General features: G+C 37.7%; 1 protein-coding gene across 6 annotated transcripts in view; it reads left to right on the forward strand.

Annotated features, from left to right (window-relative positions):
- The window catches only part of MPDZ (multiple PDZ domain crumbs cell polarity complex component), a 98,113-nt gene that overhangs the window by 37,117 nt on the left and 36,158 nt on the right, over window positions 1-24,838 (forward strand). For 3 of the 6 annotated variants that reach the window (XM_065745491.1, XM_065745494.1, XM_065745496.1), the window contains exons 14-21: window positions 665-811; window positions 2,235-2,402; window positions 3,372-3,554; window positions 7,414-7,623; window positions 10,632-10,790; window positions 15,048-15,171; window positions 19,673-19,871; window positions 23,627-23,668. In XM_065745491.1, the coding sequence (XP_065601563.1) occupies window positions 665-811; window positions 2,235-2,402; window positions 3,372-3,554; window positions 7,414-7,623; window positions 10,632-10,790; window positions 15,048-15,171; window positions 19,673-19,871; window positions 23,627-23,668 (1,232 nt within the window). The remainder of the gene's footprint in view (window positions 1-664; window positions 812-2,234; window positions 2,403-3,371; window positions 3,555-7,413; window positions 7,624-10,631; window positions 10,791-15,047; window positions 15,172-19,672; window positions 19,872-23,626; window positions 23,669-24,838) is intronic. The other 3 variants (XM_065745493.1, XM_065745495.1, XM_065745497.1) reach the window with 1 other exon arrangement.

Consider the following 24,838-nt stretch of genomic DNA (forward strand, 5'->3'; position numbering starts at 1 on the left):
TTTTTATTAACTGGCCTTGAATCTGTCCTCCTAATATGTTTGCATGCAAATATGTGTATAATTTGTTTGTTACTTTGTAGAAAGTTATACACGAGTCCCTTAGTCTGTAGAGATGTTTTTGTTTTGGGGATAAATTTTGCATATATTTTTTCTGTAGTGTTGCTGGTAAAATAATGTTGTAATTTAACCCAGCAGGTGACTGAGCACCACACAGTTGTTTACTTACACACCTCTACCCTCTTCCCAGTGGGATGTGGGAGAGAAATGAAAAAGCCAAGTAGAACTTGTGGATTGAGGGGAAAAAAAAACAATTTACTAAGCTAGAGAAAAGGAAAAAGATAGTAATTTAAACAATTATATATATGTATGTGAGAAGTGATGCCTAAGCAATTGCTCACCACAAGGGCTTTTCATTGTATTCAAAAGTTTAAGTTAGATTCTTTCTTTTAATCTGTTGCTGCTATATTTTAACAGTGTTGCTAAAAAACCTAAACTAAGAAGTATAAATGTTTTTTGTAGTCTTAAGAGTCTGCATTAAAAATGGCAATATTTCTAGGGTTTTTTTTCTGAAGTAATGGTTTCCCTGTATGTAAATTGCATCTGAAGGTTACACATATGGCTGCAAATTTGTCCTGAGTAACCTTTTCTTGTTTTGATCTCTTAGGTTGCTGTAGTTAGCAAATTCAGTGAGAGCAGTGGGCTAGGAATAAGCCTTGAAGCTACAGTGGGACATCATTTCATCAGATCGATCTTACCGGAAGGGCCAGTTGGACGAAGTGGCAAACTGTTCAGTGGCGATGAGCTTCTGGAAGTAAGAAAAAAAATTATACTTTTCCTTGTTCTGCTTTTAGTTGGTTTTTTGAGAAGTAATTTGCTTTTCACTGTTTACAATTTTGGGAATGTGGCATATCTAAACTTCATACCACTATAACTGGAATTTTTTGAGCAGTCACTTCATATGTACTTATGTGTTTTTATGTGATTGCATGCGCTTAGTTGCATATCTCAGCTCATAGCTGATTTTTCAGATAAAATTGAAAGCCATGAAAGAAGAATATCTAGAAAAAGCATTTAGGTTTAGTAGAGTGAAGAGTGAAGTTAGTATGAAGAGAGTAAGCACTTGCTTGTTTACTTCCTAAATTATTTTCTTAGAATGAAGATATGAATTTGGTTAGCATAACTGGGAGAAATCAACATAATCCATATGTTTTCATGCTTAATTGTTGGAGAATTCCTGCAACAACAAGGCAGACATGAGCTGCTTCAGCTGAGCAGTTCAAGCTGCCATGATGTCTATGGGAAACTTCTGTGATTATGTTGTTCAGCCTGCCTTCAGCAAAGAAGGCCTCACAGACTGCTGATAATTGTAACTTCAGGTATTTTTAGGATTAGCTGTTCTTGGTAGTCTATTCTGTTTAACTAGCAGGTGTTCTTCCCTTTGGGCTCTGTGTTATGCGCTGGCCATGCTGATACGGTGCTCAAGGGAAAGTACACTGTGTGAACCTTGAGAAAAGTAAAAGCAGGAGATGGTCTGTGGCGAGTGAGAGAGGTAAAGTGCACTTTGTACAGGGGATGCCTGCCAGCACTGCCTTTCACATCCGCCGCTGACACATTCCTGTTTGGGTTTTTAGGATTAGGATGATATCAAGAGTTAGCTCCCTCAGGATGGTTTCTCACTGCTGTTAATTGTTGGGAACTGCTTAAAGTTGTCTTTCTCTGAGGCTCTCAGCCAATGATTGTGTGCTATTCTCTGTACGCCCCTGTCTTAAACACGATCAGAATAAGGCTGTCCGGTAATAAATTGGAGCATGGTTTAACCATATTGGTGTATGTCATGACTCTGGCCATTTTCTCCGATGACACTTAATATGCCTGTTTTCATGCTTAATATACCTGTTTCCCTGCAAGTCAGCTAGAATTGGTTTTTTTTTCATATTTATGTTCCACGTTTTAGTCAGGGGTTCTATGAAGTGACAGAGTATGTGATGTTTGTAAGATGGTTTCCCAGAATTTATGAGCCTTTCCAGCTCAAAACATGTCTTGGTGCTTGTTCTGAGCACCAAATTCAGTAGACAATGCAGGTTGAAAATCTGTTTGAGATTTTGTAAACCTATATATAAATAATTTTAAAATAATCAGATAATTCGTTTATGGTTTTTCTTTCTGGGGTTTTTTTTTTTTCATGTTTGTTCATTGTATTTTTACTAAACACTGTGTGTTCTTCATTTCTTGAGGTGAATGAGATCTCTTTGCTTGGAGAAAACCACAAGGATGTGGTCAATATCTTGAAAGAACTGCCAATTAAGGTCACAATGGTGTGCTGCCGTCCAGTGGCTGCCCCTGTCAGTCACACAGAAGTCCTGGAGAGTCTAAGTCTATCTGAGGTTCAGCTTGCAGAGAAGGTATTTAAAAAAGCAGGAAAAAGAAAAAAAAATCAAGAAAAATACTGTTTCCTTGAAGAAAAACATGAAGAGGTCTTTTATAAGATTAGAAATACCTCTTTAATATTTTAGGTCTTGGAACCAAATAAATAGGATAAAGCAAATTGTATTCATTTGCTGTACTTTTAGGCCAATGAGAAGATGTACATACTGGTAGGCCATGTGCAAAAATCATTAGGGACACAGAACTACTCTGTTGAATTTTGTTCTGCAGATGGGCTTTTTTAGAAATCGATTATATTTCAGCTGTTTCTTTAACTTAACACAACTTCTGGGTTGTGCTGAGTAGAAATGAACATGCAGTTCATGGCTGGCAAGCTTCTGTCACTCAAAAGTTAAAAGCTCCAAGCAATCTGATGTGATAAGCACGTAGAAATGGCTTTCAATGCAACAAAATGGCAGCATTTATATGAAAAAAAAGACCCAAACACAGTTAGTTTTGACTTCTGGACAGCACAAACCATTCAGCTGATTTTTGCTAAGCTTTGTTATGAAATCAAAGAAAGATATATATATATACGTGTGTATATATGTACATGTGTTTGTGTGTATGCCCCTTCTGTTTTTCCGAATGTTTTCTCTTAGTGCTATGTTTAAGTCAAAGCCTATTATTTATAGGCATACCATTTAATAACAGATGTTTTCTTTGTATTTTAGCTTTGTATTTATGTACTGACAAAACTTTCTGAAGTTCCTTGTTTGACAGAAATTCCATTTTGTAAATACTTCTACCAGAGAGTCTTTTCATATATTTGCAGCGTCAATAATTTGTTTCAAGGGCATTAATTCTTTGCTAGACTTAATCAGACTTGTTTTCTCACTCTGCTGAATGCTAGTTCTGTCAGTGTTTTGAGAAATGTTACCTTTTTCTTTCTCTGTGAATACTCTCTGCAAATTCACAAACATGTAATGTTCACTGTTTTTCAACAGGCTCATATAAATCTTGGATTCACTGGCTCTTCAAACACAGAGGAAACAGCTTTGGAAATTTCTGCAGCTCAGAGTATGGATGAGACACAGAACTCTTCTTTCACGATGTGGGAAGCAGAAGTGCAGCACACTGAGCTGGAGAAAGGAAGCATGGGACTTGGATTTAGCATATTAGACTACCAGGTAGCTTTTATACCTTTTCCTTTGAGTAGGAAACAGAATACTTTGTATTACTTGGGTCTCATAGTATAATGTAAATAAGTATTTTAATGATAAATGTGGATGGAAACCAGTATAGTGGAGCTAAATAGATGTCACTACTGGCAAGCATCTTACTAGCTGCATTGCTTATTCCTTTTGTTGTATTACAATTAATGATGGAATTCATCTGACTATATCTGGGGAGTCTTTGCCAACAAGCTGGCCAAACTTACAGGGAGGGCTTTAAATTTGAAAAATGATGGAGTTTTGGAGTTTTGCATACCAATGCATGTAGCATGGGTGAAAAACAGGAGAAATTTGAAGCTGCTGTGCAGTTAGAAAGCTATGATCTAATTATTATCACTGCAAGTTGGTGTAGTGGATCACATGATAGGAGTACCGTTGTCAGTGGTTGTAAACTGTTCAGAATAGGCAAGGAAGGAAGGAGGGTTGGGAGTTTTGCCCTCTATGTTAAAAATGGGTTGACTGCACAGGAGATGACTTGGAAAAACAGTTATGAGCATGTTGAGAAGTTATGGACAAATATTAGGGGCAAATCCAAACAAGGAAACCTCACAGCTGGGGTTTGAAACGAGCTGCCTGATCAAGGGGAACCTGCTGATGAGGCATACTCAGCTGCAGGAGGCATTGTTCAGGATCAGAGCCTGCAAGCACTGGTACCTCAGTCACTCTGATATCTGCTGGAAAAGCAACTCAGACAGCTGTTAAGTAGTCCAGGAGACTTCTGGATAACTTCTTAAGCCAAGTGATGTATAGTCCAGTCAGAGGACAAGCACTACTAGACCTGATGCTTACCAGTGCAGGCCAGATAAAGGGTAAAGTCAAGACCTTGAATTTTAGTAGAGCAAATTTCCATCTATCCAAAAGAATTAGTTGATAGGACTTGCTGGGAAATGAACTGCCTTCAGGATAAAGGAGAGCAGGACAGGCAGCTCCCTAAGAAAAAGAGGATTTAATCCTCATTTGTAGGAAATGCATAGAAGTCCAACGCAGCTAAGACTTCCTGGCCTTCTTTACAGACTGTGGTGAAACTTTGTTGTAGCTTTTCCCAATATAAAAGGGATTTTTAAGAAAAAGAGAGACTTTTTTACCAGAGCATACACTGAAAAAACAAGAGGCTACAGTTCTACTGTGAAAGATGGTGGAATTAGTTTGACTGTAAGGGAAGAAATTTTTATTTAAAGTGGTAGGACTCTGGAACAGGTTGCCTGAAGGAATGCAAGAAAGTGTTTAGAGCAGAAGCTGTAGAGCAAGATAAGCACCATGAGAAGGCAAGACTGAGAACCAAGGTCACCTCAGAAGAAATCAGGCTGCATGATTATGACCCTGACGGGAGGCAGAGTACGTGGCTCGGTACAACTCATGACCTGATTGGATAAGCACCTGCATGTACAATCAGGGAGTGATTGTTGAGTGCTTTGTTGATGTGTAAAAGCGAGTGGGAAAGTTAAAAGAGAAAACTTGTGAATGTATATAGGGCATATTGGAACTTGTGATAAACAATTTGGATCTGAGTCTGTGCCTCAAATGCTGCAGCTGCTCAAAGAAGTTGCGGATACCTCATCATTGCAAGTGTAGAACGTCAGGTTTGATGGGGTTTAGGGCAGCTTGTTCTAGTGGAAAAAGACCCTGCTGGGCAATAGAACTAGATGATCTTTAAAAGTCGCTTCCAAACAAAACTATTGTATGATTCTATGATTTTACAGGTTCTAATGGTAATGATTTATCCTGAAAAATAAAAAATAAATAAAATCCTAACATCTCGAGAAAGCTGACCCTCTATAATGACTTTGCTGTGATGAGTGTACATGCCTTTATTCGGGCATCTTGTCATGTATTTTGCATCTGCAGTGAGGGTGTCCTTGCTTAGGGTAAGATCCAATAAAGGTCTTAAATGCTTAAAGCAGGATTTACTAAAATACAGGACTGTAAATCTGAAATCCCATGCTTAGCTGCTGTCTATCTAGGATGTGCCTAGATGTCCTCATTAATTTTGTGTTTGATTTCAAAATTCCAGTAATCTCAGGCTGTGATTTTTGTTGTGAAACCTGTATCAGAACAGCTGTGTGTCTGTCTTTGTTTGGACTTGGTCAAATTCCAACAATTTTCTCTCCTCTAACAGGAGGAGTTAACAGTTGTTACAGGGAATATTTTTAAATTTCTCAGAAGAGTTAAATAACTTTCCTTCTGGTCAGTATAGGCTTTTGTCAGAGTGCTTCATGGTCTAACAAGTCTCTGCTGGATCTTGTCCTTGGGATTATGCACACTGTGCTTTTCCACTTGTAAGTGGAAGTTATTCCCATGGTGCACTGCTTAGAAATAATCCATGCCCCATTAATATTTCTCATTTGCACACAGGTAGATGTGACGAGCAGGGGCGTTTATTAATTTGAAATATATAGGAATTATCAAGTATCTTTGTACATGGTGATTATGGTTCAGTGTGTTACTCTTAACGCTCTGCAGTGACACTCCATAGCTGTGTTGGAGTATTTGGAGTCCTTATCAGCACAAATTAAAATATATGTTTGCTTCAGCCTCTTCTTAAGTACAGGCACAAACTGTGATTGCCTATGTGGTAATTTAAAGTGTTATTCTATATAAAGATTGTTGGAAATACCTTGAGTTACTGTATGTATTTTGCATGTGTGAATTGCATGATATCATACAAGACTACACAGCTATCTGAAACTTACTTACCTGTTTTTTATGTAATTACTGTTATTTATCCTGTGCTCTCACTGGAGAGATTAGGTTAGAACCTTCACTGACAAATATTTTATTTTTAACTAGGACTGTGAGCAATAAATTGAATTTGCTGTAAGATTTATGTTTATATTTTGCATTATACATCACATTTTTAATAAACTTTCAATGAACGTTGACTTTAGTCAGAGCTGTGTTTATACTAATGTATTTCTCATGTTTTATACAATGGAAAGTTTGTCATTCTTCACCCCAGGAAAAACTTGAAGGATGTAGGAATCCTATGGAATGGAAATTTTTGTTTGTTTGTTTGTTTTTTCAAAAAATGTGACACTCAGTGTCAGCTCATAGATGCTCTTCAAAGCATAGACAAAGGTATCAGTATTTAAATCCAAACACTATGTCTAGGAGCACTACCTGTACATGCACTTAGAAAGTTTTTCATAACCCCTGTGGTATTTTCCTTAATGCATTAATTGTCAAGGGTGGTCTTAGCTTCCTTCCCTCCTCCAGACCACCCCTCCCTCCATTTAAATGAAGTCTGTGGGGTTTTTGTTTTTTTTTGCTCTGGTTTTGTTTTTTGCAGAGAGAACTTCACTTTGTTTTAGGTTTGCACAAGCACTTTACTCTCTGAAAGTGCTTTCTCACCTGAGTGAGATCTGGTGCAATGAAATACAAGGTGGTTCTTGAGATAAGCCCTTTGTTCCATTGAGGAGCATATGTGAACATTTTCCTAGTCTGCACTGTATGGCTGTATTCTCAAACAGGTAAGTGAAAACTGCACAGTGTCATTGCAGTAGGAATTATTTTCATTTTTAGGTTTAATTAAATCAATTAAATTAAATTAATTAAATTGTAATGCAGGCTGCACTCTGTGATGGAGATTTATGATGAAACGCCACCTAGAAAGGAATAGTAGCTTTCATGATTAAGGATGGAAAGCATGAGGAGATGTAAATGTGTGAGGAGCATGGACAGGGGTGTGTGCACCTGCAGAGGGTTCATCTGGAGCAGGGCTGTGTTGGGGGTCATTAAGAGTACATGCATAAGAATTAACTTGTCAATTCAAAAAGGAGTAAATAAAATGAAATGTCTTCCTTTTTTACTTAACTAGGATCCTGTTGACCCAGCGAAAACTATAATTCTGATTCGCTCGTTAGTTCCTGGTGGTGTGGCTGAGCAAGATGGCAGACTTTCTCCTGGAGATCGGCTTATGTTTGTCAATGATATCAGCTTGGAAAATGGCAGCCTAGAGGAAGCAGTACAAGCACTGAAAGGAGCTCCAGCAGGAACTGTTAAAATAGGAGTTGCCAAACCTCTCCCTGTAAGAATTTGGGCATGTTATGGGTACTTTTCTTGTCATTTAAGTTGGTACATAATGATCCTGATTTCTGTATACGCTTTATGTGCTTTGGGATACTGCTGGGTCCAGATTGCTATTTCTTCCTGCTATTAGGACTGGCCTGTATAGTTTATGGCTGGTGTGGTGAAGTAGGATGTAGTATTGTTGGTCTTGTAGCTGAGTAAACAGAGAAGCATCTTATGACTAGCGCAGTCTTTTAGGGCTGCTGGTTGATAGAGGTAATTCTGTGTTTATTGCTGAATGTTTGATGGCATAAAGTCACTTTATGTTGTTTTCTGGAATTTGTCTACTGTTCTACTTCACCAGTTTTGGTCTGCTACAGGTATAGACTTTGTATACAGGCTACATACTTTGTTTAAAGAAAGATGAATGCTCTTGAGATACTTCAGACCTTACTGGATATTTTGGTACAGGTATAAATAATTCTGGTACTGATTTTGGAAAGTCATCTCTATCAATTTGAAGAATGAAGTTTATTAACTGCATTTTAGCCTTTCTGAGACAAAAATACCTAATGAGTTTTAGGAGATGACTGACTGTAAGATTTGTATTATATGTTTTCTTCTTCAGTTAAAAAAATGATTATATCTAGAGACCTAGGTTTACTAAGGCAACATGTCAGTAAGGATGCTGTGCATACATGTATTTTAATAATTCAGCCTTCACTTTCTGTTCAGTTAAGAGTCCTCATTTTTCCCTTGTGTATAAGGGGAATATATATTTCCCTTTATATTCTTTCAGATCTGGTGGTGTCACATTTTATAAATGAAGGAGAATGTGAAGGGTTGCTGAGGATAGCAAACATCTAGTTCTAGATTATATGGGGATAATGATTACCAGGAAGACCTGGTACTTCCTGAACTTTGTAAACACTGACGTCTCAGGTCAATAAATTAAAAACCTACTGTGCTACAATTGTGAGTATCTTTCTGAATTATCCATAATATACTCAACTGGTGTTGATTAGTATCTCTGCTGTGTTAAATTCAAATCAGTAGAATGGCATTGATTTTTATGCCACTGTATTTCTAAGTATAAACACAGCCTCTGTTTATTTTTTACTTTTTATATGATAATACTGTCATAATCTTCGTGGGTGCAGATGCCAGATTTTCATTCTTAGTGCATCTGAACATCCCTTTGAAAATCTTAGCTTGTGTAGGCTAATGTTCATGCACTTATTTTTTATATAACTCTTTTCACCTGTGTTTCATAGTATATTACCGTCTACTTTCCTAGCTAGCTTGAACGTTTTTGGGGGACGTTATTTTTACACGTAAGCCAGACTTACAAGGAATGCTATATTTCAAAGCTATCAATACTTTCTCCTAACAGTATTCTTTAGACTTCAGGATTAGTCAGTGATTATGAGACTTGCAAGATCAAAAGGTACTGTACAAAGAACACAGCCTGCCTGAGCATCCAATAATTTTACATAGCTCAGAAATTAATAGGAAGAACTTGGGTAAAAAGGTTAAAAGAAATGTATCTCTACAACCCTCCTCTGCTGTGGCCTCACAATCCCATGTCTCTCCCCACTCCCCCCCCCCCCCAAAAAAAAAAACCAAAAAAACAAAAAAACCCAATAATTTCTATGTTGGATTCATATGAAAATAATTAAAACACAGTGGAAGAATAATGAAGTGTATGGCATGTATGTCAGCTGACTATCAAATATGCAGAACAGAAAATTGAAAAAAATGTCAACAAATTAGAATGTTTGCAGAGTTCATTCAGAAGGAATTGTTTTTCATAGCTACGTCTATCTAATTGTCTAGTCATTCCATATTTTTTTTGCACAGCCTTGATTTGGGACTTATTTTCAGCATCACTAATGTATATTTTCCAGAAGATGCACTGAAAGTAAATCACTAGCTTGATTTACGTGTTAAGTGTTTAGGTATGAGAGAAAAGACATTTGTACCCCAAAAAGAAATCAATCTGTTGATGTCATAGCAGATTTTTCCTATTGTTGTTGCTTATCTGACAATTTAAATTAAAGATATGATTAACCACAAAAGCTGAAAAACAACAAAAGCAACAGTTTGGTTGCATCTCTGCAGATTGATGCACTTAGCTGCTTCATGTAAGTTTACAGTACGGCCATAGTTTCAAACTCACTGAACATTTTTGTTAGCATACAATGTTTTCTTGGACCTCTTCCGGGACAAATGAAATTATAATCAAAATACTGAATATGAAGCACCATGAATTGAGTTGTTTATGACCCAGTTTTATTCTAGTATTTGAAAATGTGTGAGTCTTGAGAGGAATTATATTGCATTTAAGAAAAAAAAAGTGTTTCCAAGATGAAAAAGAGCACCAATGTTTGGAGCTCTTTTAAAATCTTCTTCGTATATAAGATGCACATTCCTCCTATGTTAACTTTCTTGTGGAATATAAAACACATGCTTTGTAAATACATATTTTTCTTACTGTTTCAGGTATGATAATTGTTTCTTATTAATGTTTCAGAAAGCATTGCAGATTACGGAAGATTATTTATGTACCATTTTATAAACAACCAAGTTAAATGGGGGAAGCATTCCTGACATGAGGCACTAAGTGAAGGTGGTTATTTTTATAGAGCTAATTCTTGTAAAAGAAAGCAACAGTAAAAAGAAGGGTACCAAAGAAATCCAGATATCGACACCAGAACACAGTAGAGTTTTCCTAACACTTTGAAATAGAACAGTGCCTCTCAGCCCTGCAATTCATTCCAGTTCAGACTCCAGCTTCAGCTCAGGTATTCCTTGTAACCTCTGAAGATAAACTCATACCAGTTATTACAAGAAGCAGAATTTTTTTCCTACTGTGATGTGCAAATGTAACTTCATTGTAAAAGCATACAGAGAACTAAAAAGAGCAGGCTGTGAGTCAGTGGGTAGTGACCGAGGTGCGTGTGTTTGGGGCTTACGTGGTGTGAACGTTACAGATAGCCTGGCTGATTAAATTGCTTCTGTTGTTAGGTGGACTCCGGCGGAGCTGATCTTCCCATTGAATCCATCTTTGAATCTCAGTTTTCTGCAGAGAATTTAATATTCCCGACTTCAACATCAGCTACATCTGACAGCCTATGTAGTGAGGATTTCAACTTCAGCTTCCCGTTGTCAACATCAACTCCTAAGGTAAAAAGGTTTTATCTCTTATGGGTGTGGAAGGGCTCATTGTTCCTGTGTGCCAGCATATTACTAAACATCAATGCTTTGTGTCGTCGTAGTTCCATCTGCACTATCATTTTTTATAAGTTTAAAGTGTCATTTTTTTTCAAGATAGCTGTTGTGTCTTTTGGTGTTGTCTGTGTGGGAGAGAGGGAGCTGGAAGGCTGAAAACTTGGGCTGTGCTTTGTGTAACCAGAGAAAGTACTGTGAGATACTTGTAATATCAAATCTGCAGTGATCAGTCTTCTGCAGAAACGCAATTGGTATTTCTTCAGAACATACTGAAGAGTAATAATATAAAATACTTGCACATTTCTGCAATATTATAGATACTAAAAGATAAAATTTTTGCCCTAAGCTTTGCTTTTTTACTGTCTAATAATCATATATTTACTAATCAATTTACAGTGTTCTTGAATGAATTGTTTGTAATGTTACTGTATTTAAAACTGTAGCGTATCAAATCTCTGATCACTAATCAGTTCTATTTAAACTTAATAAATGAAGTTAAAGACTATTACTATTTTTATTCCTGTTGGTCACACGCCCACTTGATTGTATCAGAATTGGGTTTATTTTTCTCAGTGTCTTTTCATTCTCCTTTCTCTTTTCAATACATAGATTTATTTCTCTAATCCAGGGTCTTCTGAGTCATTTTTCCTAGAATTGATGGTCTTTGAAAGCAACACAGTGGGAATTTCTTTTAGGTTTAGCACTAGCAGTCTTGAATAGAGTAGCTTTTGCTTTTACCTATGTGCCTCAGCTATAGTATCTTCCTTTATCCCTTATCCCTGAATATGTTCAGCCCTTATGACGCTCTCCTTGAAAAGCTAAATTCATCTTCTAATGGCTTCTCCCAATCTACAGAAGAGCACATCTCTGCTGTGCCAGTGAGGCAGATTGCATTGTTAACCCTGTAATTGTTACTTAAATGGATTATGCATTTTTCATGCTGAGAAGCATTTTATGAGATAGGCCCACAGTTTACATAATATAGCATGTTGAGACATCAGGAAGTCTGAATTAATTTTTTATATTGACTTAAAGAAGGCTTTAGCTTCCATTTCTTTCTTTCTTTTTATTTTCTGAAGATTATAGTCCTAACTTTCCACTGTTCTTTCTCTTTGCACGAGTATGAAGAGCATGTTAAGTTATCTTCAAGTAACCTTTATACTGTGCAGTACTTCAGAAAGTAAATTCAACAAGGAAATCAATTTGTGAAAGAAGAGATTGGAAGCAATAAAATGCAGTAAAAAATGAAGTAAAAAATGAAGAAAAAACCAAGTACCATTAGATGTTATGAGGAACAGTGGGGTATTTCAGCTATTTCTGAATACAGAAGCAGTTGAAATGCAGATTATGAATCCCTTTCCCATCGCTTTAAAGGTAGCTGATGAATAATAATTTTAGGTCAAAGTAATACTCAAATGAGATCATGCAGCTGTTACTACATATTCTTGAAATTTTATTTGTCTTCAAAAGTTAAAGCATTGGCTTTTCTTTAAATTAAGGTAATTTAAAAAGGATATACATTGCTACTATAATACACCTGTATGATGTAAGGAGAAAGTGTTGAATACTATCTGAGTCTTTGTAATGAACATACTCTCACTGATCTAAAAATGAATATGAAAAGGATTTAAAGGTGTATGTCCTGACTGTTTGAAGTCATATGAGTTCATTAAAGCATGTTATAGTCCTGGTGTTCTAGACACCAAAAAGTAGGAAATTTCATTGATTACATCATGTAGATTAGTACTTTTTAAGCCTTGCTCAGTTATCTTCTCACATGTTAATTAAACCAGTTGTTTACTAAACCAGTGGTTTACAGGTGAACCATTTTTGATCTGGTCTCGGGGCGGAATAAGCGTGTATGCACTCTGTTAAAGACAAGGAAAAAAAAAGAACAACTTCAGGGCTATGAGAGAAAAACATTGCAAAATATCTACAAATCCTGTGAATTTTGATTTAATATATTCTGGAAAATAAACTAGAGAATCATGTTTTTCTCATTTTATGGAAATGTAATAAAAGAGTTAGTGGGATCAGTGGATAAAATCTTAGATAAAGGTAGACATTCTTGTGACTACATTTGCTGCCTTTTAGAGAAGAAGCTATAACAACGATGTAGAACCTTTGCTTGTAACCTCTTTGTCCTTGATATATCTTCTTAATACCTAATAGCCTATGTATTTTTAAAATTGTTTTGGAAGCTACAGAGGATTGGAGTATTTTGTCAGAAGCTTGTGATTATTGAAATCCTTTAAAAACAATCGATGTGGGGGATCAGGTAATCTTGATAGCGTAAGAGATTTTGTAAAGAGGACTTAGTCCTGGTATTGCTGTTTTGGTTAATGACACTAGCAAGTACTGATTGCTAAACTTCTGTAACTGCATTGTTGCATTTTACACTTTAAGACATACATATTCATTTATTTGCTGTGGTTTGACTGAGATTTTACTATTCCCTCCTTGTATGGAAGGAATATAAAAAAAACAACAAAACAACAACAACAAAAACAACAAAATAAAAATTAAAAAGCTCATGTTTCTTACATGGATGATCATTTTTCTATAACCTGTTTGAAGTTACTTTTAACTGGGAGGTAATTTGAGAAGAAAAACAGTGGACTTGCAATTTTTTTTCCGCCTGAGAAAGACAGTTGTATGCTCTGATCTTAGTAAATTACTGTCAATTATTAAATTGTGTCTAATTTGAGAATGTGTGAATGGATACTACTTTGCTAAATTTGTGAAGATTTACTGACTGATACAACATTAGATTTAGCCTTCAGCTATAACTTCATATTCATTGATCTGTTGATATTATTTGATATTATAAAACGGAATAATTTGTCTCAGAAGTCAGATAAATTTTGTAGTAAAATACCTTTAGGAATCTACAGAAAGTACTCATGTTAGAACAGATACGTTTGAACTCTGTAAGATTAGTTTCTGTTTAGGTTTCAGCATGGAATTTACATTTTAGCATACGTTTAGCATACAACAAAATAATGTTGACTGATTGTTTATTGTCTCCTGTTTTCAACAGATTGCTGGAAAGGAATATTCAGATTATGATGATGATGTATTTACTGAGAGTCCATATAAAGTGGATCTTAATGAGACAATTAGAGAACAAAATACTGTAGTGATCAGACGACTGGAAACTACAACTGAAGAAGTCTTTCAGTCCATGGATATTTTGGATAATAAACAAGTAAGCATTCAGTTACAAACTATAAATGAAAGCATAACAGTTTGGACTGAATCTGAGACAACAGCAAAATTTGCACAAAATTCTAATGCACATGTCGATTGCACAGGAAAAGTAAAAATTTCTTCTTTTTTTTTAATCCAAAAACTTTGGGAAGATATTATTAAACCATTGAATCTCCATCTGAAATAGGCATTGATCAGCAAGAATTTGTGGCTGTTTGACTGTAAATGCGAAGAATCAAATGTGGAAGCTCATATCTAAAAGTGAGCAATTCAGTAGAGCTAGCCAAAAACAGGATAATTAAAACAAAGCCAAAACAGAGATAATTAATGGCTTCAAAAAGTAATCTCCCAGAGACTGGAGATAATGCGTCTTAAGTCTGCTCATACCTCGCAACACTAGTCGCTACTGGAGCGTAGTGTACTTGTTGGGCAGAGTAGGAGTCCAGAGCAAGGATTTTCTATTAACTTCCACAGAGATGTGGGCATATAGAGGAGGTTCACAACTGAAAACCAGGTGTGGGGAACCAGTGGGAAGTGATGTGAAACTCTTACGTCCAGGTGCTCATGCAGAGCTGTACAGTTCATCTCACGTACTAAGACTGTGCAAATAGTCTTTCCTTATAAGACAGTCACCGTGACTGGTTTTGATTCCTTCCCTTCAGTGTTTAAAGCATTCCTAAAGGAGTTAGTTTTATATTAATTTCATTACTTTAGCAGGTAGATGTGCATGTCAGGTGTATGAGTCAGCAAGGCACCAAATTCATCATGCTAATTTAATTTAAGAAATTAAGTAGTGTCTCTAAATTAACAATGTACTTTGCAATAGATTTTGTTTCACATTTTAAAAACATGTATGTCAGTTTTATCTTTAATGGGCTGACTTTTCTGGTGATGGTATGGCAAATCTGTATTAATTACTCTCATAGCATTGCTAAAAGGTAAGATGAGATGAGGTCTGTGTCCACGCATATTTTTATATCTCTATTCTCTCCTTTCTTTTAGGATAAAAAGATGTTAATGGAATCTAGCTGCTTATTGCCTATGGACAAAAGTTTTAGAACCTCAGATAAACTGGAAAACATCTTTAAGGAGACCATCACTATTGCAAAAGGCAATTCAAGTCTAGGTAAAATAACTGTCATTTTTTTTAACCTGTTCATGAACATGGCTTTCTGGTTTTCCCTTATATTTCACATTCTAATAGTAAAGACTAAAAGTTTTCATTTTAAACAGGAAAGCATAACACAGTATTTGTCTTAGCTGATTTTGCTCTATTTGACTGTGATGGCATTGAATCCGTTTGCTGTCCCCTTTAACAGAAAATAAAGTGCCTGTTCTCACTGATGTATTTTTTTTTCCATGAAGGAATTCAGTTGATCCTAAATGTTAACAGTGCAGTTCTAATACATTGTTTTTTGTGTCTGTCTGTAATACAGTGGAAAAACACAAGATGGGGCCAGTAAATGCTGTATTTTGAGATGAAAAGACTTAGGTCAAAGAGCTTTATATTCAAATGTGTCTAAACATGAAATCATCTTGTTTTCTGAGAATGGTCATAAAGATCTAAACAAGCTGTTCAGTTCCTTTCTACTGATTTTCACTTTATCTTGTTTCAGTATTTCTAAAAAATAGTGAATACATTTATCTACAGTATATTAAACTCAAAAATATAATTTTGTAGAGAATCTGTAATTTCTAAAGGTCTCCAATCTGCAGCTCCCTGAACATACTGATTGAGAGGTGTATTGTGGTACTAACAGGAACAGCAGGTTTAAGCAGTTTTTGTTGTCCTCTTCATGTTCTTGTTATGCCTGTGGGGGCAGTGAGGCTGGAGTGAGCACAAGCACAGGAATCTCACAGCCAGTCCATGGAAGGTTTTGGCAGCAACAGCGCTGTTCCCCTCCTGGCGTGGGCCAGTGTGTTCATTTGTTTTGATTTGAAATACAGGTGCTTTCTGGCTTTGTTAGAGTGAAACTTGTGTAAGTGCTGGCTGTCTGCAGTGGCTTCAAATATGCTTAGAGATGCACTGTCCATAGAAAGCACCCTGACAGAAAACCTTAAGCCATTTTCCACAAAATATCATAGTTCAGAACTTCCTTACTGTGCTGAAGTGGGTGGCATTTCTTGATTCCTGGCAGAGGAGATAAAGGATAATCAAAAAGGTTTTTCAAGTGTATCAACAGGGGAAGAAAGACTAGGGAAAATGTTGGTCCCCTACTAAATGAGGGGGGTGTTCTGGTAACGGGGGATACAGAGAAGGCAGAGATACTGAAGGCCTTCTTTCCTTCTGTCTTCACTGTGGGAACTCATGGGCCCTGCTGGTAATTGAGAGGGTCTTGAGAGTGGAAGGCTCCCCTTTGGTGAGGGAGGGGATGGTCCAAGGGTATCTAATGTACGTAAATCCATGGGCCCTGATGGGATGCATCCACTTGTGGCAGAAGTGATTGCTGAACTGCCCTCTATCATCTTTGAGTGGTCTTGGAGAATGGGAGAGGTGCCTGGAACCTGCAGGATAGCCAGCGTCACTCTGATCTTTGAAAAGGACAGGGTGGAGGATACGGGGAACTACAGGCCAGTCAGCCTCACCTCCATCCCCGGATGGAACAGGTTGTTCTGGATACCGTCTCCAGGCAGTTGGAACAGAAAAAGGTTATCAGGAGTAGTCAGCATGGGTTCACCAGGGGAACGTTGTGCTCCACCAACCTGGTGGCCTTCTATGATGTTTTTACTGGCTGAGTGGATGGGGGAGAGCAGTGGATGTAGTCTACATTGATTTCAGCAAGGCATTTGACACTGTTTCCCACTGCATCCTTATAACAAAGCTGAGAAAATGTGGAATAGATGAGTGGACTTTGAGGTGGGTCTGGAACTGGCTGACTGGCAAAGCTCAGAGGGTTGTGCTCAGTGGCACAGGGTCCAGTTGGAGGCCTGTAACTAGCTCTGTTCCCCAGAGCTGCTCCTGGGTCTGGTCTTGTTCAACATCTTCTTTAGTGACTTTGATGAGGGGATAGAGTCCACCCTCAGCAAGTTTGCTGATTATACAAATCTGGGAGGAGTGGCTGACACGTTGGAAGGCTGTGCTGCCATTCAGTGAGACCTGGACAGGCTGGAGAGTTGGTCAAAGAGGAGCTAGATGAGGTTTAACAAGGGCAAGTGTGGAGCCTTGCACTTAGAGAGGAATAACCGCATGCACTGGTACAGGCTGGGGGATGAGCTGCTGGAGAGGAGCTCTGAGGAGAGGGACCTGGGTGTCCTGGTGGATGACAGGCTGGCCATGAGCCAGCAGTGTGTCCTCGTGGCCAAGAGGGCCAATGGGATCCTGGGGTGCATTAAAAAAAGTGTGTCCAGCAGGTCCAGGGAGGTGATGCTTTACCTCTACTTTGCCCTGGTGAGGCCTTACCTGGAGTGTTGTGTCAGTTGTGGGCTCACCCAGTCCAAAAAGGACAGGGATTTCGTTGCAAGAGGTCCAGGGGAGGGCTGTGAAGGTGATAAAGGGCTTGGAGCACCTCCGTTATGAGGAAAGACTGAGATACCTGGGTCTGTTCAGCCCTGAGAAAAGAATACTCAGAGAGGATCTTATCCACATCTATAAATAAGGTGCGTGAGGCAAAGGGATGAGGCTGGACTCTTCTCAGCAGTGTGTGGTGATAGGATGAGGGGAAATGGCCACAAACTGAAGCATAGGAAGTTCTGCACAAATGTGTGTAGGAACTTCTTCCCAGTGCAGTGACGGAGCAGTGGCACAGCTGCACAGAGAGGCGGTGGAGTCTCCTTCTCTGGAGACATTCCAGACCCACCTGGACGCCTACCTGTGCAACCTGGGCTAGGGAGCTGCTGTGGCAGGGGGTTGGACTCGATAATTTCTAGAGGTCCCTTCCAACCCCTACAATTCTGTGATTCATGATATTGTAATATTGTGAGCACTTTTGTATAGAACATGTCACAGCTGACACTCCCTGGAAAATCATAAATATAAAACTCCAGGCATTGGAAACATCATGTTATTTCATCAGTTTAATAAAATCCCATTATGAAAGTCATTTTGCAGTTTGTCCAAAAGTTAAAATGTTATTTCTACATACCAAAATGGAAAGATATGTTATTTGTCTAAGAAGCTCATGGAGTAGTTTCTTGCTAACAGTGCCACCTTCTTATAGCTTGGATAACTGTTGATCTCAATTGCAAGTGAACGTTGAGGAACCAACACTACTAAGTGATTTTGTATTTCTGGAACTCCAAAAACACACAAGTGAAAATTTTGTTTAATCTTGTTCTTTAAATACTAGCAGTATCTTTTTTTTTCCTACTCTGAGACTGTTATATAGGAGGCGTTTACATGGTCTGCTGAATCTAGATAGCCTGTAGGTTGTAGTTACTTTCTAAATTCTGTAGTCTGTCTTCTAAGGTCTAAATTCCTACACTAAAGCGTTCAGTCTTCTGTATATTTGTATGTAAATGGCTAGAATTTTCTCATATCAGAATCTTTGGATGCTTTGCTCTTGCTTTGGAGATCATGTTTCTTTCACTCAGTCTGGACAAGATGGTACAGACATGCAAAGATAGAACTGCACTCTTACTACTTGATAGCTTGAGGTTTACATCAAAAATCAGGAGAGCCCAAGAGGAGCGTTCACTGCATCTTCCTTCAGTAGATTCTGCTGTAAAAGGCACTCTTCCTTCAGTTGCTTTTTCTTGTATGGAAAAGTTTTCACATTCATCAGTACACAAGAAGGAATAAAAACAAGCTTGATAGTATTAAGACAGCGGAAGTCTACAGTGATAGCAAGGGCGAGGAGTCTGTTCTGGGTCTTCAGGTACCTTTGCCTTTGTGAAGAACAACTGAAGTGTCGTCATGAATACCCACTGCGCTGAAGGTAACATTGAGAACTCATGCATGTAAGAATAGTCATGAAGTCTTGGTGAAAGCAAGAGCCAAAAGCAAGTCACCTTTGGCTCCCTGTGACCAAGGAAAGGGAAGATTGTTTCTGCCTCATTTCCCATTAGTGAAGCAAATTCAGAGTTAAATGATGCACATAAATCAAGAGACACAGAATCCGGCTGTGCTATGGGTAGGACTATGTATCTGTTAGTAGTACACAGGCTATTGCAGAAGTCAGGGTGCTCTCTTGAGCCTAAGCAATTAGATTCCTTAATTTTTGCAGAAAATTAAGAAATGTGCAGTATTGCCCTGTGCTCATAGTTAATCATTTGATCTTTTAATTTTTTTTCTGAAAAGAACCACTGTAAAACTGAGATGTGGCAAATGAACCACCTGGAGGAGTTATAAACTTAACTGTTTTAGGAGTGATTTTATTGCTTTTATGAGATCTATTTGATTTTTGGTTTATTTTACACTTAAATATTCCACTGTTTCTTACTTTTTTTTGTATTCAGCATGATATCTGAAATGGCATAAGGTAGCGTGAAGATACTGTGATTGTGATTTGAAACTCCTGTCTTCTGTTCAAAAGAAAGAAACACAAGGAAATAAGGACAGTGTTAGGCTTGTTGCAGGTCATGCAGCTGTCTTTTGCCTTCCCAGTCTGATATTACTTTCTCTTGTCTCCAAGAGCTAGGGCTTGAAGAAGGAATTAACTCTTAGCTGTTCCATGTCTTTCTCACTCTAGGAATGACAGTAAGTTCTGATAAAGATGGCACAGGGATGATTGTTCGTAGTGTCATCCATGGAGGGTCAATAAGTCGTGATGGACGAATTAGTGTGGGAGACTGCATCCTGTCCATTAATGAAGAATCAACCACTAACTTAACCAATGCACAAGCCCGGGCTATGCTAAGAAGGCATTCGCTCATTGGACCAGACATAAAGTAGGTATAGCCAGAATATTAACTCTAGTAGGAAAAGGATAATAATTAAAATTTGTTCAGATTCATGCATATTTTCTAAATCAAAATTTTGTTTGTTTTTACAGTGTGTATTTATCTTTAAATTACCATTTCAGATTAATAGTTTACTATGAAGTTGCAGTTCCATGAGTTTGAAAGTTCAAATCACTTGTGTATGAGGCTTTGGATGGGCTTAGAAAAATCAATTCTGTGATTAATTACCTATCATCATGACTACCTTTACCTGGCTTTATTGAAACGGTAGGATTTGTCAGAGTTTTGCATTTCCAGTATGAAACTGCTATACAAATTAAGAGTTTCCTCTTAATTTAAGTTTTTGTTTTTGAAATGTTGACTATCCTGGCCATTGCACAAGTGACTTCATCTGATGAAAAAGATATTTGTAATGCATTTTGTCTTTGACTGCCAGACAGAAAGTATAAAACCTGATGTTAATGCAGAAAAGCAGTATTTAAAAAAAATGTCAGTACATCGGTGATGAAACAGTGTGTTTTGTGAAGTCACTTCCAGGTTTTCAGTAGTACATATGAAGGAGCTGTTTCTCAAATGCATTAATATTTGTTCTTTGGAGCACTGCTTAAAAATTAAAGTATTTAACACTCTTAATTATCCACATGTTTAATACAAAGGTTTCTTCTTGAGTTCAATTTTTAATGGAATGTTAACATTTCAAAAGTACAGTTCTTTGTAGATTTTGCCCATATATATCCAACATATAAACATGAAGTGTTCCTGAGCTTATGGATGATACTCCTGTGGGGTAAATAACTCCCAAGGATGGTACTTCACAAAGAAATAGTATAGATGATGGTATATTTTGAGTAGTTCTATATAGATGGGATACAAATAATACAAAAGAGAAGATGGCTCACCTTCAGGATGACAAGGCTCACAGGGGACTCCACATGGGAGGGATCTCCGAGAAAAGATCCTTCCCTGGTGGTGGTCAGCCCTTAAATGGGGTCTGGGAGAGGTGGAGCCAGGCTCCACCCCTTCCAATCACACAGATATATCACCTTCACCTGTGCCCCCATGGCTGACTTGGTACTCACCTCAGGTGATCAATCAGTGGTTCAGGCCATGATTCAGCAGTTCCTATACAACTCCAAACCAATGAATGCTGAGTTTACAGCTCAGATAAACAAATAGATGTTGTTCTGAAATCCACAATAACTTTAACTGGGTCAGATCTGCTAATGAAGTTCCTGTAACTATTGTTAATAAAAGCCTCTAATCATTTAAGGGGGCAGCTTTGAAAATGGTTGGTACAGTCCCAGGGCAATATCAGGTAACTAGTTTCTGTTCATTCAAAATGGACTGCAAGGCTTTTCTTTCTTCCTTGGAAGTATGCTGGCTTTAAAGAGTTGTGGCATTCTGAGAGCAAGTAGGCAAGGTATCTTGACTGTAAGTGGTATGTTTAATTGTCTACCTTGCAATGCGCAATGTGTTTAGTATTAGGAATTTGTACTAGCTTGCTTAAATACTAGATCCTGCTTACATAATGTATTACATTTGCTGACAGTGCTGTTGTGAATATGAGCAAATCAGTGTTGATAAAACATTATATTGATTATTCTTGTAAGATTTCAAACTTACAATTCCAACTTCTGTGACTGAAATCCATCTGCATATGTATCCATATGTCTGCTTGAATATCCAAATGCATGATTTTTTTTCTATGAAGAGTCTTTCATTAGTGTCAAAGTTATATGATGAAACAAAGATGTGTTCATGTTTTGTGCTCATCTTTTTAAAGTTGCTTCATTTTTGCTGTGATATTGAGTTTTGCTTTACAATCTTAGTTGTTTTCCAGATACATTTGTAATATCGAATCTTACTAGATGTCACAGAGAATAGTGCTTCACCTCCTTCTCTAAGAACTTCTGAGCCACACACATTCTGACTTCAGATTTTTGGCTTTCATTTTCATTTTATGTTTATGTTCTTCAATGCATTCCCATGATAAGAGTTTAAAATGAAGCCAGTGTTTGTGCTTCAAGCAAGTGAAAGACCAAGTCCTTTCACAATTTCCAAAGGGATCTTGCTGAAAAAAGAACAGGGCTGTATAATTGTGATACAGAGATACAAATCTACTCCATGAGCATAATTAAACTTTTCAGTAATTTACACATAAGGGAGAAGAAAAAGATCTTGGGAAAATATTATGATACAAATGGATAACAGTGCCTTGAATCAGGAATTCAGAGATAGGAGGACACTGTATCATGGTAATTCTTCTTGCTTGCTTCAAGGAGTTCAGAGCCCAGGAAGCATTGTTTCAGAGTTGATGTAGTACACAATTATGCAGGTTTAGTGATCTAAGTGCCAGCCTTTCAAATAAGCAAGCATTGAATCTTTTTTGTATCAGCCTTGGAGAAGGAAGATGTGCAGCCCTTCAGTTATGTTTGTATGATTCCTTTTTCCACACAAGAACACAAAGTTAGTAACTTAAGTATTAAGAACTATTTTTGAGTACCAGAGTGGCTCCAAAAACTGATTTGTGGAGGAATGTTTTAATGTCAAAACTGTTTCCATGACAAAAAGCATTTGTCCCTCTGCTCTATGCTGGTGAGACCTTACTTGGACTACATCCAGATGTGGAGTCCTCAACATGGGAGACATCGACAATGTGGACCTCTTAGAGCAGATCCAGAGGAGAACCACAAAAATGGCCCAAGAGGTGGAACACCTCCCTTATGAGGACAGGCTGAGGTAGCTAGGGATGTTCAGTCTGGAGAAGGAAAGGCTTCCAGGAGACCTGATAGAGGCTTTTCCATATCTAAGTGAGGTGGGGGGGAGCATAAGAAAGTAGGGGACAGACCCTTTAGCAGGGTCTGGCGTGACAGGACAAGGGGAAATAATTTCACACTAAAAGATGGGAGATTCAAACTGGATGTAAGGAAAAATTTTTTTACAGTGAGGGTAGTGAAGCACTGAAACAGATTGCCCAGAGGTGTGGTAGATGCCCCATCCCTGGAAACATTCAAGGTAAAGCTAGACCAGGCTCTGAGCAACCTGATCTAGCTGTGCATATCCCTACTCATTGCAGGGGACTTGGGGCAGATGATGTTTAAGGGTCTTTTCCAACTCAAACAATTCTATGCTTTCTGTGATAACACATCAAGCCATTATGTGCTATGTAAAGGCTTTGTTCTATTTTGTTCAAGGATTTCATAGTTTTGCTCAGTTTTCATAGTTCAGGAATAAGCAATCTGAGTTCCTTGTTGATATATTCTTTTTCCTTTTGTTTGTGAGAAAACAGGTGTGTGGCCTTACCTTGATTCTTCTTCACTTCTTACTCCACCTTGCTAGGAGCTCTTATATTTCTGGAATAATAGGGTGGTTTTTTTTCAGCACTATCTGCTTTTAACATCTTTCAGATGATTACTAATCTGAGTTGGAGTTCATCTGCCTTAACCTAAAGTGTAGGGATGAATTCCTGATAAAGAAGTAGAAGATAGATTGCAATTCCATTTTCCATGCTTATTAGTAATCACTGCTATAGACATTAGTAAGATGAAGTGGCTTCTGAGGGAGGTATAAATGATGTGAAGGTCTAATAAATAATAAAAAAGAAAGTGGGGGAGACGGAAAAAAAAAAAAAAAGCAGCTTATACTTTTGACTCCTTAAGTATGCCTCTCACATTCAGCATGAGACACTGATGTTTGTTAACACAGTTGTAAAACAATGCTGCATCATATGCTTCGCATTCTAGATCTTCTCCAGCACCTTCTGATGATCAGGCCCTCTTTTATGTGTGAGTATTGGCGATTCAGAAACTCATCATGACTCTGTGTTGCAACTTGTCTGTAAAATCATTCCATGCTTTTATTACATCCATAGTTATGTCAGGGATATATCCAGATATAGGTACATATTCCATCTCTCTTTGTGTGTGCATGTGCACTTGTGCCTGCATGTGTGGATGTATATATATATATATATATATATAAGTATATGTGTGTACTTCTATTTTTATATGTAGTCATATCCTAAAACATGAAGATTGGAGCATACTTCCTAATACTGGAATGAAAACGCTTGTATTCTAAAAGACTACCACTAGTGACAGTCACGTGCGTGGCTTATGTATCCATGTGTCTGTACAGGGTCCACTGCTAGAGTACAATGTACTGATATCTGGATTAATCTCAGTGTCATATTTTCTGTGGCATTTACATTTTTCTCTCTTTGTGTGTAAAAAGGTTCAAATTATACCTTAATTTTTAATAATTTGTTGTGAAAATTGTCCACATGTTGTTATTTGGTTTGTTGGTGTTCCAAGGTTTTGTGAGGTTGTTCAGTCAAGCATGTGATAAATGTTCCTCTGTTCTGCATGCACTGTTGTGTTTACACACGTTTTCATTTGTACACCATTTGGTGTTTCCATTGTCACAGCTGTCATTGCTAGTGCATATCTTGGTGATGGGGGTGGTATATCTCAAGAAGGGAAGCCAGAACACTTACTCCTAAAAGCCATACAACTGTAAAAGCAAGGAAATTATTAAACCCCGTATATACTTTCTGCTGAAATTGTTGTACCTCAGCTTGTCTTGCAGATGAGAAATACAATAGAATAGTAAAACATTTAATCATTTCCTGTCCTCTTTATCTTCATGCCTGTTTCATAGTACTTGTTTCTTTTACTCTTTTCCCTGTGACCTTTTAAGGCATCTGTCAGTCTCTTCTGGGGATGAACCATTCAGGTCCTTAGTGGATTTTTATTTCCACCATCAAGCATGAGTCAACATAGCTGACCAGAGGAGCCCGGCACCCTTCTTGTTGTGGCCATCTTATCACATTAGTGATGTCATGGTATGTGATGAGCTATTCAGGATGGTGCAGGATATCTTCAGACACCACTGTGATCTCCAAGAAGTGAGCTGCAGTAGCATTCCAGCGAATGATGGATTTGATTCAATGTTGG

The sequence above is a fragment of the Cyrtonyx montezumae genome, unplaced genomic scaffold (assembly GCF_038088225.1).
Source record: "Cyrtonyx montezumae isolate F1298 unplaced genomic scaffold, pur_monq_1.0 scaffold_36, whole genome shotgun sequence".
NCBI lineage: Eukaryota > Metazoa > Chordata > Aves > Galliformes > Odontophoridae > Cyrtonyx > Cyrtonyx montezumae.